At 37.6% G+C, this 15,182-nt stretch overlaps 1 protein-coding gene across 1 annotated transcript in view; it reads right to left on the reverse strand.

The window, feature by feature from the left end:
* Positions 1–15,182, reverse strand: part of PIGN (phosphatidylinositol glycan anchor biosynthesis class N) — a gene marked incomplete at both ends in the record, with an annotated part of 92,683 nt that overhangs the window by 26,494 nt on the left and 51,007 nt on the right. The window contains 6 exon segments of the mRNA XM_079533491.1: positions 2,227–2,335; positions 7,127–7,238; positions 9,738–9,829; positions 11,350–11,442; positions 11,565–11,664; positions 12,723–12,859. Coding sequence (XP_079389617.1) covers positions 2,227–2,335; positions 7,127–7,238; positions 9,738–9,829; positions 11,350–11,442; positions 11,565–11,664; positions 12,723–12,859 — 643 coding nt within the window.

A 15,182-nucleotide genomic window follows, 5' to 3' on the forward strand; every position in this document is an offset into this window, starting at 1 on the left:
TACAGTAGATCTTGGTGCCTTATTTCTTATTATAGAATTATAGAATCGTAGAATCATAGAATCACAAGGATGGAAACGACCATCAAGATCATCTAATCCAACCGTCCCCCCATTACCACAGCTACCACAAGCACTAACCCATATCTCGCAGCTCCTCATCCAGACGCCTCTTGAACACTGCCAGGGACGGCGACTCCACCACCTCCCTGGGCAGCCATTCCAGTCCCTGACCACTCGCTGAGAGAAAAAGTTCTTCCTTACGTCCAGCCTAAACCTCCTCTGGTATAACTTGTGGCCATTTCCTCGGGTCCTGTTTGTTGCCTGGGAGAAGAGACCAAACCCCTTCTCATCACAACCTCCCTTCAGGAAGTTGTAGAGTGCAATGAGGTCTCCCCTGAGCCTGCTCTTCTCCAGACTGAACAATCCCAGCTCCCTCAGCCACTCCTCGTAAGACTTGTGCTCCAGACCCCTCACCAGTTTCGTTGCCCTTCTCTGGACATGCTCCAGGGCCTCAAAGTCTTCCTTGTAGTGAGGGGCCCAAAACTGGACACAGTACTCAAGGTGCAGCCTCAGCAGTGCTGAGTACAGGGGGATGATCACCTCCCTGCTCCTGCTGGCCACACTATTTTTAACGCAGGCATTATGTCACATTTTTGGTGGATGCTAATGACAAGGCAGATGCTTGCTGTGGTTATGCAACCGCTTGTTGTGCTTATGACAAGGAATCTCTCTTCACTAGGAGTATTGAGGGCATTCCATTGGATGCCCTAGCTTTTTACCTGCTTAGTTCTGTGTTTAATTATGTAAAGCAACTTCAACAAATGCATAAGGCTCCTACCTTGAATATCATACCCACTTGAAAAGATTACTTCCAGTCTGAAAAATTTTGCTAAAATATTCAATACCAGCATGGCAGCAAAGAGGGTACACAGTTTACTTCATTTTAGCTTTATTTTTGTCACAGAAACAACATCAGCAAAGAGAATTTCTGATATACTTTTTCCTTATAACTCTAGAGTTCTCTGATTTCCCAAATCTCAGAGATGAAAAACACATTTCTTTCACTGTCACACAGAAAAGAATGATAACCTTTACCCTCAGTTCCTGCTACAGTAAGCCAAGCAGGACATCACTGATTTCACTGTCTTTAAAACTGCAAGGAATTAATCCACATGGAGACAAGCATTTAGCTTAATAGGCTACAAAGGAAAAGAGGATGGAAGGAAAACAAAACTACATTATGAAGAGTATTCCCCACACAAACAGTGATCACAATCACTTGTATTGGTCTTGAATTTGTTTACTCAAACAGAAGTAAGACTTCTAGAACTGACAGGATTTGATTAAGTTAAAGCAATGTCACCAGTACAGGAATATACAAAATATAGAGGACGTCCAGCAACAAGAGAAAACAAGTCACAGTTCTTCCATTAAGCTACATCTAAATTATAGGTCCTGACTTCTAGAAAACTACTGCTTTCAAATTTGAAAGGGAAATTTTTTGGTCTAAAACAATTCCCACATTTTGGATCAGACAGGGATAAATACTGCCTAACATTTGCTAATGGAGCCATACAGAAATTATTTTACAGCTGAAATACCAAATGAATTACTTTACTTTATATCATAACCCCAGTGATAATTACATTTGCTCTGTTTAATGATCCTACAATTTTAATTTAAGAGCAGTGAAAAATCCAGACTTGTAATTTTTTTCTTTAATAATTAGCTTCTAACAGATATCAAACATATACTAATTTTACTAGTTCATAAGCATTTTCTAAGTCAGCACTGAAAAGCACATCCAGTAACCCAAGGCTCTTTGCTGTCAGCTGCAGCTTTAGTTTTTACTGAAATACAGCAACATTCTTTTCCTCATGTCCCCATGTTTTAATTGGCTTGTTTGTAGGACACCTCAGATCACTCTTATCTGGCCTCAAGTAAACAAAAAGGGCATTTTTATTACTATAACCCTAAAAAGGATATTTAAAGCAAAAGAAAAAGCTACTTGTAAACTCAGTTGTTAGTGTTTTATAACAACCTTAAAAAGGAGTAATATTTTAGAAAATTTCCCAATGTGTTTATGAGAAAAAAAACTTACCTTAGTAAACACATTATCAAACTTTAAGAAATCATGAAATATGTGGAACAGTAAGATGTTGATACTCAACCCAATCCCTTACACTGAAAATATTATAAAATAAGTTTGGGAAGCAAGAAGCTTACCTAGAGTCATCCAACTGATAATTTGATTGAATACAGGCAATCCTTGCTTGTTTTTAAGACTGTTATGAGTACTGCTCACAACATACGTTGAAAGTGCAATACTGAACATCTTGGAAGAGGAAAAATCAAAGAAACACACAGTTAGTCTGGAATCTCTGCCATTCCATATTAAATATGCAAATATGCTTTCCAGTTACATAAACACCTCATCTGAATCAACAGAAGAACAGGAACCCTGAGGAAGACTCTGATGTGCAAGCTGAGTATTTCTACCATTTTCCACCCATAATTTTTTTTATTAAAATAAGTGCAACTGTGATAAAAGGAACCAAACAAAAAGCCAAACAGAAGTACGCAGAGGAGTACATGCCCTTGACTGGAAGCCATGAGGAATCAGCACAACTTCTGGCTTCACTGCAGGACCAGGTACAGGGTGAAGGGAAAGCGTAGTTAAGAGCTGCACAGTTATTGGGAGAAGAGATAGTAGCAGCACAAACTAGAGGTGTAGTTTAAAGGACAAAGAAGCTGCAGCTTCAGCAAATTGCTCAGATGAAATAGTCTGAGCCACCTCAAGCAGAAACCTCTGCTTTGGAGAAGCAGTAAGATGGAAGGGTTTTGTTTTGGGCTAATTCAGGAGATGTCAGCCAGGCATCAAGTATGAGCCAAAAAAAAAGGGAGGGGAGAAAATTACCACACTCAGTTATTTTGTAAGTGGACAATTACTCAAGAAAACTTTTGGGCCAAGTATTCAGTTATTGTCATTTGTTCACAACAAATCAAGCATACACAGCACTTTGCAAATGCGCCTTAAAATGGCACTCTAAGAAGCAACTACCACTTCTCTGCCTTCACTTTTTACCATATGAATAGCAGCCATTTCCCATCCAGACACACTGACATCTAGCGGTACCCTGCCCAGAGAACCTGCCCGGCAGTCAGGTCCTTTTGGGGCTCAATTTCAGAGGTGCTCAGTATCTGCTCGTTCTGTTTAATTTCATGGCTCAAGAATATCTAAGTTGCATTTTTGTCTGACATTAATAAACTAGATCAAAGGAGTACACCTCCAAGAGCTCAGGGAATTGGCCCATTTAGACTTCTGGTGCTTATTTGGGATCTCTGCTGTACTGTGGCCATATCTCTCTCCCTCTTGATGCATCTTTTCAACTTCTTTTAGTGTCATGAGTTCTGGTAATCCCCTACAATTTCCTCGTCACTGGTGAAGTCACTTTGCACTTGTAGTCATCACCCATAGTGTAACTTATGCCTTTTAAGGTTCATGATGATCAGAGCATGTCAGTAAACTCCATTTACTTCTGCTAGTTTTATCCCAGAGCCCTGGTATCTGCTTCAGAGACTTCTATGTTCACAGTTCAGCTACCATCCAAACTGCTCTCAGTCTTCAAAGCCATCTCCAGGGTTGTGGAGCAGCATGGAAGCAACTTGGATGTGTAAGCAGAGATTTCCACCTAAGAACCTGTCTTCTTTCCCCCTTTAAACCTCCTCTGAAATTCAGAGATTACTCCCGAGCGGTTTATGGGCTGACCTCTGAGAAATGGTCATCTGCAGGTCTCAGATAGAAATAGGAAATCAAGGGTGTCATCAGCACCTCTTTGCCAGCAACTATCCTAAGCACCATACATAACAGCAATACATGAAAAGAACTGTGTAAGAATCAGAATCGTCTGTTGGACTTCTTCTGTTCTGTAACTCTAGAGTTCGGATGTGGATTCCTATTGTGGCTTTAAGTAATTTAGAGGAGAAAATTAATCAGCTGCCACCTTGGACCTACATGAAGCTGAAGTCTCCTAGGAATAACAGTTTGGTCCAGAACAAATCAGCCAGTGGTAACAACAGTGTTTTCAGCAGTGCAACAAAAACTGGACTTCAACTATGAAAGAAGATGCTGGCAAAGAGATAAACTCCAGCAAAAAAATTAAGTCACATGGTAAATTCTTCAGCAGTCCAGCTTATGGATTATAAAAAGACCTCAATTTTCACCATTCCAGAAGCCCTCTCTAAGACAGAAGTGGCACTGACCAAAAAACAACACTCTCCTTGCCACAGCGAAGAAAATTCAGAAACAAAATATTACTCCTGCTTTAATATGAAAAGAAAACCTGAAAATCTCTTGACAATTTTCAGAAAAAGTAAGGAAGTAATTAGTATCTTCTGCCTGCAGGACACAGTGACATATATCAAAACTGCAAATGTAGGTCTAAACATAACTGAAGATTTTGTAACTGAAAGGCAAATGTAATCATAATTAAGTTAGTTAAGCCTTTATATTTACTTTCTTATTTATACCCTTTCATTGAAAAAAAACTTTTTGATCATGATGTTTGATTGTCTGGGACAACTTGTTTTGGTAAGGCTAAGGCAATGTAGGAAATCCACAATCTCTAGGTACAAAAGACAGTTAACTACTGAGTTGCCTGTAAGTGGACTCTCAAGTCCATACAGGTATGCAGTTCATATTCATTTCCAAGTCGTACATTCTGTCCCATCCATGGGAAAACCAACACAAAAACACACAGTTCAGGACTGGATCTGAGGGACTTTGCTTCACTGGGGAGAGCTATGAACAAGCTGTCTATTTTTTTTTTTTTTTTTTTTTGCTTACTCTGTGGATCCCTGGTTACTTACATCTCTTTTTGACAACAGGAGAGAAGTTAATGTAATGGAGCAGAATTTGTTCTTTACCAGTTATAGTGTCTTCACTACTGGCTAGTTCTCAGATACAAAAGGAAGCTCACATGGACAAGAAAGGAGAAAGTTGTCTTCTGAAGAGGAAAAGATCCTTCAAAAAGCTTAGATAATGCTGTGCTTTCCCATTTCTAAATTTAGAAGAAAAGCTAGGACCACCAGCTATTCCTTCTCCATTGTTGAACCTACAAAAAAGGTTAGCAAAGTTGCTAAGGGAATCCCAAGGCACACTGTAATGACTGCATGTACAGAAAGGATGCTTTGTTTTTCCTCCTACTTCAGTCAATGACTGACAGGAGGGAAGCACACAAAGAAGAAAGTACTGTAGCAAAGTAAGCTATCCTTTCATTCATGAGAGAAATCAAACAACCATCTTATTTTTCAGTGTAAGTGGTAACAACGTATCAGAGGAAAGCATAACTTTCAGTGACAGCCTCCAACAAACAGATACATGGGTGCCATAAAAATTATCCGTCAGCAACCTCTCATCAGATGCAAAGCAGGAACCTGATCATGCGTACAAACATCAGTGCCCCAATCAACATCTATTTTTGCAAGCTAGGCACATATTATCTGATGAGAAGATGCCATGAGTTCAAAATACTCCAAATTGAATATTTTCCCCACTTCACTCCTTCCAAAAACTCCAACTCAAAAGAAAAACTAAAGGGAAAGCAAAAGAATAATGTTGTCTAGCAAAAACACCAGTCTTCTGACCAACATTTTCCACTTGCATTCTTGACAGTTCAGAGCAATCACAAACGTTTTAACCATAAAACAAGATCTTAACTGATGAACACCCATAATGCCACTGTAATGCTCTTCTCCCTCTTGGAGTCTGAATGCTCTTCCCAATCCTTTCTTCATCCGGAGTGAATGAGGAATCCCCTATTTTTCACTCCTAAGAAAGCTTTTGAAATAAAAATCTAATGGAGAGTAGTAATTAGATGTCACTGTTGTAAAAATATCCCCTGATTAAGGAGAAATTTGAGGAACTTTACGATCCTCTTGTACATTGGGAGAAAAAGAAAGATGTTTCTCCCTGAACAAGCAGGCAAAACATTGTCATCTAATTAAGCATCTCAGGGCTTGCAGAATTTCCTGTCTCCGAAGCTGGCTCATGAAGCATCTGGTATTACTCCCTGACTACAGATCTGTTTCCACCTCCCTATTTATGAGTTTCTCCACAGTCACCCTGCTGAGATGCTGTAGCAGTTACATGGTGGGTTGACTTTGGATGGCTGCTAGATGCCAACCTAGTGGCACTCTCACTCCCTCATCCAGATCAGTTGTTTCCAAGCTTTCCAGTGAGAAGAGTCCACGGCTGGGTATATATGTACTGGAAATACACAGGACAGGAGCTGATAACTCTTTTCCAAGCAAAGCTCAAAACATTAAGAGAAACCACCTCCATATTACAAACTTGTGCGCACTCAGGTAAAGGCATTTTAAAACTTCAATATTCTTGCCTCTCCTCTTAACAAATCTGAATTCCATTTCTAAAAAAAAACACCCAACAATATAATGAATACTGTGCTTAGCTCAATAGGAAATTCCACCATTTAAGTAATAATCAATAAAGCTTTTAAGAAACATTACTAATCCCAAAATAAAACCATTATCTTGTAAGAAGTTTTTTTTTTTTTTTTAATGAAAATAGCAGACATTCTCGAAGCATTATTAAAATCTTAAAAGCTCTCTAGAACTTAATTAGCAACTGCTATGAGAAGATCTACCTATTTCATGAAGTTGCCAAGAAAAATGCCATCTTCCACCTGAAAGAAGATTTAACAAATGGAACACCCACTCAGAAAATGGAAAGAAATCCTTGAACCAACAAGCTTGTCCTTAGTGTACACAGACAATCCATGCAAAAGTCAGTGTGAATTACATACACATACTGGAGGCAGGATAAACTCTGAAATTCTTGGAGAAGAATATCAAAATGTGTATGCACTTGTATGTACCAAAGCAAATAAATATGCACAGTATGAACTTTGAGAACACAGCATTACGACATATAAAATGAATATCATGAGCATATGGTCCTCTTGAAGAGGACAGTAAAGGGGAAAACTCAACAACAATCAATTCATTCTTGAATAGCGTGGCTTTGGTAGGAAAAGGTTCTCAAAGTATGCAAAAATTTCCAGGTTAAAACACTAACATTCAGAATTACTGCAAAGTAGCAAGTTACCTGATAAAAATATACTTTCAGATCTTCTTTACTTTGGTATTTATTTTTACTTCTAGAAAAAGATGCCAAGGAGAAGCAAGAGATCAAAAGTGTCACCAAACCAGCAGCTACTCTATAAAAACAAAAGAACAAGAAGAACATTGGAAATGTGACCAAAAAGTACCAAATCAGGTTTTTTCACAGATGTGTTCTTCATTAAGAGGAAATAATTTGTTGCAGTTATCAAGACAAAGTACATTAAAGAAACTTTAACATTCAGTTCCTGAAAAACAAAACCCAGAGTCGCCTATGTGTTTTTCAGAAGCTTTGTGGCAAAAATCACCAAAAATCACATACATGCTTTGTTAGCCATCAATTTTAGCTATTTTCAATTACCTCCATTTGTCACTTGGCTTCAGCACAGAAAGACTGCTGTCCAAAATGTCCATTTGTGACTGCTCTACTCCTGGTGTTGTCTCAGACATAAAAATGTACAATTATTTCATATATAAAATCAGTCTGCTCAAGCTGTATTGCAAAGGTAGATTTCATTTAATGATCTACCCAATATAGGAACACAATTGCAGGCTTCTCAGTCACAGAATGGAGATTGGAAGGCACCTCTAGAGAACAGTCCAGTTCAACTCAAAAGTATGGTCAGCAGGTTGCTCAGGGCAATGGCCCAATTGGGTGTTGAATATTTCCAACAATTCAAACTCCACAACCTGTCTGGGCAATCTGTTCCAGTGTTTGACGACTCTCACTGTAAAAAAGTTCTTTATGTTTAAATGGATTTTTTTTTTTTTTTTTTGGTACCTAAATTCATGGCCATTTCTTCCTTTTAAATGGATACCATTCAATCTGATGCCAAGAATCTGAATCAGTCTTTACTTAATATTGGTCTCAGAGCTTGGGGTACACCACTGCTGACTGGCCTGTAGCTGGACTCATGTCACTGACTGTAACCCTCTGAACTTCATAGTTCAGCCATTTTACAATCCATCTGACTGCCCATTGACCTAGTCTGTATATTTTTAGTATTTGTTTGAGAATCATAGCCACATTTTCCCAAATTTCCCTTTCATACTTTTTTGGTGTCTTGCTTGCACTTTACACTCCTCACTACAGCTTTGGCTTTCCAAACTCATTCAGTATACTCAGACTGCAGCTCTATACTCCCCCTTGGTCATATGACTCTGCTTTCATCTCCCATACACTTCCTTTTTACTATTGAGTTCAGTTAGGAGCTTCCTGTTCACACCATACACATTTTACTAGTGCACTCAAGAGGCCCTGGGCTGATCTATAGTGACCCTGTTCAAGAACAGCTTTAATAAATGCACATATTTCTGACTGGCACTTTAATTTCATCCTGTTGTAGCTTTTCTTCCACCATCTCCTTATCTTCAATATCCCGAAGCAACACATATACATATATTTTTCATTGTTACTTCAAATCTTTTCAACTTCAAAATTCTCTTGACAAGACTCAGACAAGCACAAGCTGCTTCAGAGGTAGAATGTTTCATTAGAAGAATAAATAGGAAGATGTATAGTTAGGGTAAGGTGAATGTAAAGAAATGTCAGGGAGGAAGACTTGAAGGTAATTTATAATTTTATTCCATTTTGATTTCTTTTTAATTTCTAGGCTGTTACAAAGAATAATTAAAAAAACCACTTCAGTTTGCACCAGCAAAAATTGGTATATAAAACCAAGAACAAGTGTTATGGCTGTTGCAAATCTGTCTTGAATATTCCTGACATTCCCAAGCAACACAAATAGCAAGGGTTTCCAATGGACAGATTTAAACTATGGTGAAAAATATTGAGGCAGAATGTAAATAATTTGGAAAATATCTGGGCTCAAAATTTTACTGCAATCATATGTTGCTGCTCTCTTCCCATTTTTTTACCGAGGATCAGGCACTACATATCCTGGTTTTGATGGGGCACAGTATCCTCTGTCAGAGAGCAGAAGGAGCTGTTGCAGCCTAGGTCAATTCAGGTCTCTCTGCAGTAGCTAGAAGGATACCAAAAGGCTAACTCCTTCAGGCTAACCAACTGGATTGCATCCAGATAGAAAAGAATGCCCACACAGTGAAAGACTAGCAGATGACAGAACTCTTGTCACCCTGTTTGTTCTATTTCCCTGAATAACTCATTAGTTACAGAACGTTATTCAAAAACAAACTACTCAATATTAGAGGGAGGAATTAAGAAAGATTCTGTCAAAGTAAATTGCTTCTGAATGAATGTTCTTATTCACATCACTGCTATTTACTACATTTGCACCCAAGCAAAGCTTCTCCTTTAACGACGACCCTTATTTTCATGTACAATTTGCAGATTTTGGTATTACGAGAAATGTTTCCCTCCACAAGAAATTACAGAATAATGCAAAGAGCAAATGGCTGTGACTTTCTTTGAAGTACTGCAAGAGTATTAAAAGTCTCTTCTCATTCACATTAGTGAATAACTGAGGTCTCTATAATCAAGTTATTTAAATTCTGAATTTCAATACCTGTCTCAGCCAGCTTTCAATAATGTAATTCCTTGCATATATCAAGTCAGCCTAAATTTTGAATATCAAAGAGGGAAATGATAAGTTTAAAGAACAAGATGAAATTCTTACACCAGAGGAATGTTTGGTTCTCTTCCTACAACAGGCATTAAAGGAAATACTGCCAGGAGCACACACAGAAGAGTCCAGATCAATGTTGTTCTCTAAAGGAAAGAAAGAAATGTGGGATATTTTGAAGTCACACAGGCAGACTATTGTCTAAACGGAAAAGAAATGTACAGTGAACTAACAACTGCTACAAGCACCTCCCAACAGATATCTCCCCACCCTGTATCTATCATTAAGAAAATGAACTGAAAAAGGGCACAAAGTCATTCACATTACAGCTCTTCAATTTAATAGAAAATAATCTCATTTCCACAGTGTCAAAATACTACTGAAGACAATCAGAATTAAAGCTAACCTTATACTTAATAGCATTTTGAGAAAGCGTGACCTTCATACACACTGCAGTCACCAGAAGTCTGATGAACAGTCTTATGGAAGAAAGCAATAAAACTGATCTCATCAGAATTTTGCAGCAGCTAACTAATCGCCAATTCTCTAGTAACACAGTAATATTTCCCAGTTTTTGAATCTGAATGCCCTTTGATTTTCCCACCATAATCATCTAGCTAGTTGTTGAAACTCTGCTATGGGGAAAGAATCCCAGGTATTTTGTTCTCAATGAAGTCAGCAAGAGCTACATCACTTAAAGTTTTCTACCTCAAGTCAGATTACAGACCTTAACAAGGATATTTTTGGTGCTACAATATGCCTCTTCCACTTTAAGACATGCTGTTGATTACTCAAATACAATTAAAAAAGGCTAAATAAGCAAGTACAAACTTACATCTCAAAAGTTCTTGCAAAGCATGACTTTAAATTTGTATCCAAATTGCTATTTCAATTAAAATGCTAATTCTTTCCCAGACCTCTAGGTTTTAGGTAGCCTGTGAAGTAAGAATTTAAATGAACAATTGGAACAACTGTCTCATATTAAAGACTGTGCCACTTCAAATCCATATCTACCAAAGTGGAGTTTGCTCCTGTGAAAAATGGTACAGGAAGCTACCTCTGAGGAACAATATATGCCAGCTGACTGCAGACAACAAAGACATGAGAAGCATTTTTCAGTTACTTTTTTTCTATTCATTAAAAAAAAGCATACTTCTAAAATGGTAGAAAACTTTCACTGATTGTGTATGTCATCGCTTTTGTCATTTTGGCAATTCAACAAACAATGCACATTTCATTTGATTTTAAGCTAATCATTTTTCTTACTTATCACTAACAACAGTAAAATAGTTAACTCTCTGCTATCCTGAAACAAGGACAGCAGCAGGATATCTGACAACTGTGATAGAGAACTTCAGAAAAAAAATCTAGAAAGTTGTCAGACTTTCTGGATTACAACTGTTCTTGCGTAAAAACACCACACTAGAATGTCAGCTGTCAGTCACAATGTCAGACAAATCAGTTTTGATACCTAAGCTGCATTCTTGCTTGTCTAACCTATGAGGAATCTATCCAGATCATATTAAATTCCTATGCTTCGCTACATGCTGCTGACAACGGAGAACAGAGTAAGTGCACAACTGAACAAGAATCAGAAAAGATTTAAACGCAACATCCTTATTAAATGTTTTTTTGGTGTTGTTGTTAAGCAAAGCAAATGCAGTACCTTTGCTTGAACCCACAGCTGTGTGATCATTGGCCAGCCAGCAAAGACAAGAAGACCCACAGTAAGTGTAGAGCGGTAGAAAAAGCTGAAAACCTAACAGAAAATCCAACATCAGACTGAAAACCAACACACATTAAATAAAATTTACAATTCTTCAAAAAGATAAAATGCTAGCAATGAGATACTCCATTGATACATATGAATACAATACTTACCAGTAGTTCAATTCCCAGTATACAAATCAACAGGAAGCCCAAAGACTGACCAATAGGAAGTGACCAGAGATTTGCAGCAGGGTCTTGAATAACACGAAGTCTGTTCAAAACAGTGGAACAAGACAGTGATTATTTTAATACAACAGAAATAATACAGAATTTCAGCTTTGAAAGGCAGGGGTGAAGGCTCAGAGCACAAGAAATGATTAAGGTATCACTGATCCTGCCTGCAGCTAGGAGACAGCCTGAGTGATGGCCTGAGGCGCCTTCTTCCCAGTTGAATTTGATATAAAACCTACAATAAAACCTTTCGGGTTTTTTTCCCTCCCATTTCTGGCATATCTTTGTGAGTATTTGGACAAACTTCAGATTGCTCTTTATCCAAATTGACTCTGAGTTTATGAACATTTTTGGTTATGCTGTGCTTAATGTCAGTCATAACTGATGAAACATTCACAAGCTTTAGACAGAAAAAAAATCCCCAGTTAGCTCTTCCAGTGTTTTATGAGGCAGCTCATTATCTAACTGCAGTTGGTCTCATTTTCCCTGAATAATACCTAGCTGGTATCTACAGAATTGCCAGTGGATTATGGAAGCAATAGCAATCAGAAAATAACAAATCTTTTCGGATGTGGAGCATTCAGTCAAGTTAAAGGAGAGACAAGTGAGACAAGTTTGTTTTGATACCAGAGCACAACCCTTAACATGGCTGGCACATCCTCTTCAAAAGCAAATGTAGTTCACATACTGAACACTTTGCAGGATCACACTATTTAAAAATAACTGAAAGAAAGGGAACAACCCACCCCGTTTTACAAAGCCAGTCAGCTGGCTTTAATTCTCCCAAGTTTTTAACACCCATTTGCTTCAGTTACCAGAGTACTGAAAACATATTGGAAAGACATGAATTTATGTTTCTTAATAGGAAAACTATCTTTAGAACTGGCAGTTGCATTAATCCGTTTGGAAACTGCTCAACACATGAAGTGAAATATAAACCAGAGTACTTTGGAATACCTCAGAAAACATTTCAGCAATTCTAATAAAATTGTATCTATTCTGCTCCAAAACTTACAAGGAATAGTTTAATTGTCAACAAAAAGGAAACACAGATCTGGTTTTATAAGTCATTCTTTGTAAAACATATTCTTTACTCACTCTCTCACAACTGCATACCATATGGGTACTGGCAACAGACAGTACACATAGTAAGTCCAAGGGCTTGTTTGAATCAACAGGAAAAAAACTATTATCATCCCAACAAATGTAAAACCATACAAGGGACCAGTAGATTCCTGAAAAACAAACAGTTTGGCAAACATTGCTGAAACGGCAGTAAAACGGTTTAAACAGCACACTATGTTACACTTGCAAGTTACATCCTAAAGCAAACGTTATGCTGAAATGCTGCTCAAGCTGCCTTGTGACTATGAACACTATGAACACAACTCTGAATGCTATCTCCAGCAAAATACAAACACTGACAGTAGGATTTGAAATTCCAAATATTTCTCTACATAAGATTCTGCAGTAAGCTCTGCAGAGGTAAAGTCCACTTGTAGCACTTGGAAGCCTAATGCATGCACTGTTACATATGTTCAACAGATGCTTGAAATCCAATGGAAGACAGAATTCTTTGCCTTGGAAAAAAATCAGCTCTTAAATTTAGGTTCTAAAAAGAGCCTTGGAGCACAACCTCTTGAGTTCAAGATAATAGCATTAAAAAAATAAACTCTTCAGGATTTAGGGACAACTACTGAAGGTACCTTGCCACTAGCCTTCCACAGCTAAACTCCTCTGAGTTACAAGAGTTTTTTCCATCTTTGGACATTAAACTAAACTAGCCTCAAATTCTATTTGCTGCAAACAAAACAGAGACAAAAGCTGGGACAGCAGTGCAGGAGGTGCTCCATCAGTCAACCCAACTTTTCCTGATGCAAAAACAGGGCGGCTGCTGAAGAGCCCATGGAGGCTGATGGGGACTAAACATCAGTTAGCAGCAACCTCCCACTTGTACAAAGAGGAGCATTAAACAGTCAATCCATTCACCTTTCACTAGGCCAATGAAACACTTTTCCTTATGTAGGGACACTGAGTTAAGGCAAGATTACATACAATTTTAAAGAATTTTATCTTCCAGTATTGCAATTTGAGGTAGCAAAGGCAGCTTTAGTAACAGCAGCCCCCAGCATAATGCGTAGGCAATGGCTTAAGGAACTACTTTCTTCTGTATGATCTGTTTCTTAGAATGAGCTGTTTAGGAAGGTATGTGACAATGTTAAATATGCTGAAGACGACAAGACACTCAATTAGCAGGTCACATTGATGAGTTAGCAGGTTTTGGTTTTCCCCTACTGTAACTGATATAAAACTGCCCTGATCTAAACTGACAGCAAATGCACGTTCTAAATGATTTTTAAAATAAAATTTCTGCTAAGATATGCCATTAAGGAAAAAATGTTATACAGAAAGCTGATCTAATGCAATTTTGTTTTATTAGTTTTAAACTTCACATTTGCAGTCATGTAGGCAAAATGAATATGTATAGCTATGATAGGCACACAACATAATTTATTGTTGAATGAGTAAACACAATCAACGTTTTATTTCATACAGAGGCAAAGATTATACAATCCAATAATTGGTCATGCACTGAAGATGGAAATCAGATTTGCATTTTCTCTGAATGTTTAAAAGCAGATTAAAAGGTTAGGCTTCTTGCTAAGAAAACCAACACACTATTCTAAAAGAAAGGTTTTTTCATAAGTAGCACAAGGAGCCACAAACTTTTATAGATGACATATACAGGATATGAAGTTTCATTATTCAAAGGCTGCTACCAGATTTTATAAGGCTGTGCTTTGCAGAAGACTGTCAGTGGTAGATTAGTTTCTCAGCAATATTCTTTAAGTAGCTCCACTATTATCTATAAACCAAATAACTTCCATGTAAGAAGTATTGGTCTCTTACTGTGACTCTCTAAGCATACAGCAACATAAAAAAAAATATGCTTCTACAGAAAAGGGTCTGTTGCTGAAACTGCATAGAGAAAATTCTATACACAACATTCTCTTTTTTCCACTGTACTGGCATAATGCGTATCTTCAGGGAAATCTCAAAAGAGGTAGGTATCAAATTACTTCAGGATTAAGAATTTTACTATGACTGAAAATATCATGGTTTAACTTCATTGATTCACATTCAGTCCACTTTCTGTAATGATTTAATTCATATCTAACATGTATCAAACATCCTGAACTATTTCTTCTCAGTTATTTGATGAAAGAAATCCTAAGTCATGCACAACACTTATGAATATTTTCCAATTCAGTTTTGTTTGATAACTTTCACTAACGGCCGAGACTCTCTCACTTCATCCTGTTGTTAAAACACCAAGATAGCATGATAGAAATTTTCTCAGAGTAACATACTGAAGGCAGTAAAGATGCTAAGTGAGTGTACCTTCTTATTTATATTAGCAAATTAAACAATTCAGCTTGTTCTGAAGTCTGGGAGGGTTTATTTTTTTCCTAGGGCTTTAATCCTGCCATAGCGAAATGCTAGCATTTCGCCTGTGCACCTTTTCAAAGTATGTCTTTACTGACAAATGACTGAAAC

Source organism: Tetrao urogallus (assembly GCF_951394365.1).
Source record: "Tetrao urogallus genome assembly, chromosome: 3".
Taxonomy (NCBI): Eukaryota; Metazoa; Chordata; class Aves; order Galliformes; family Phasianidae; genus Tetrao; species Tetrao urogallus.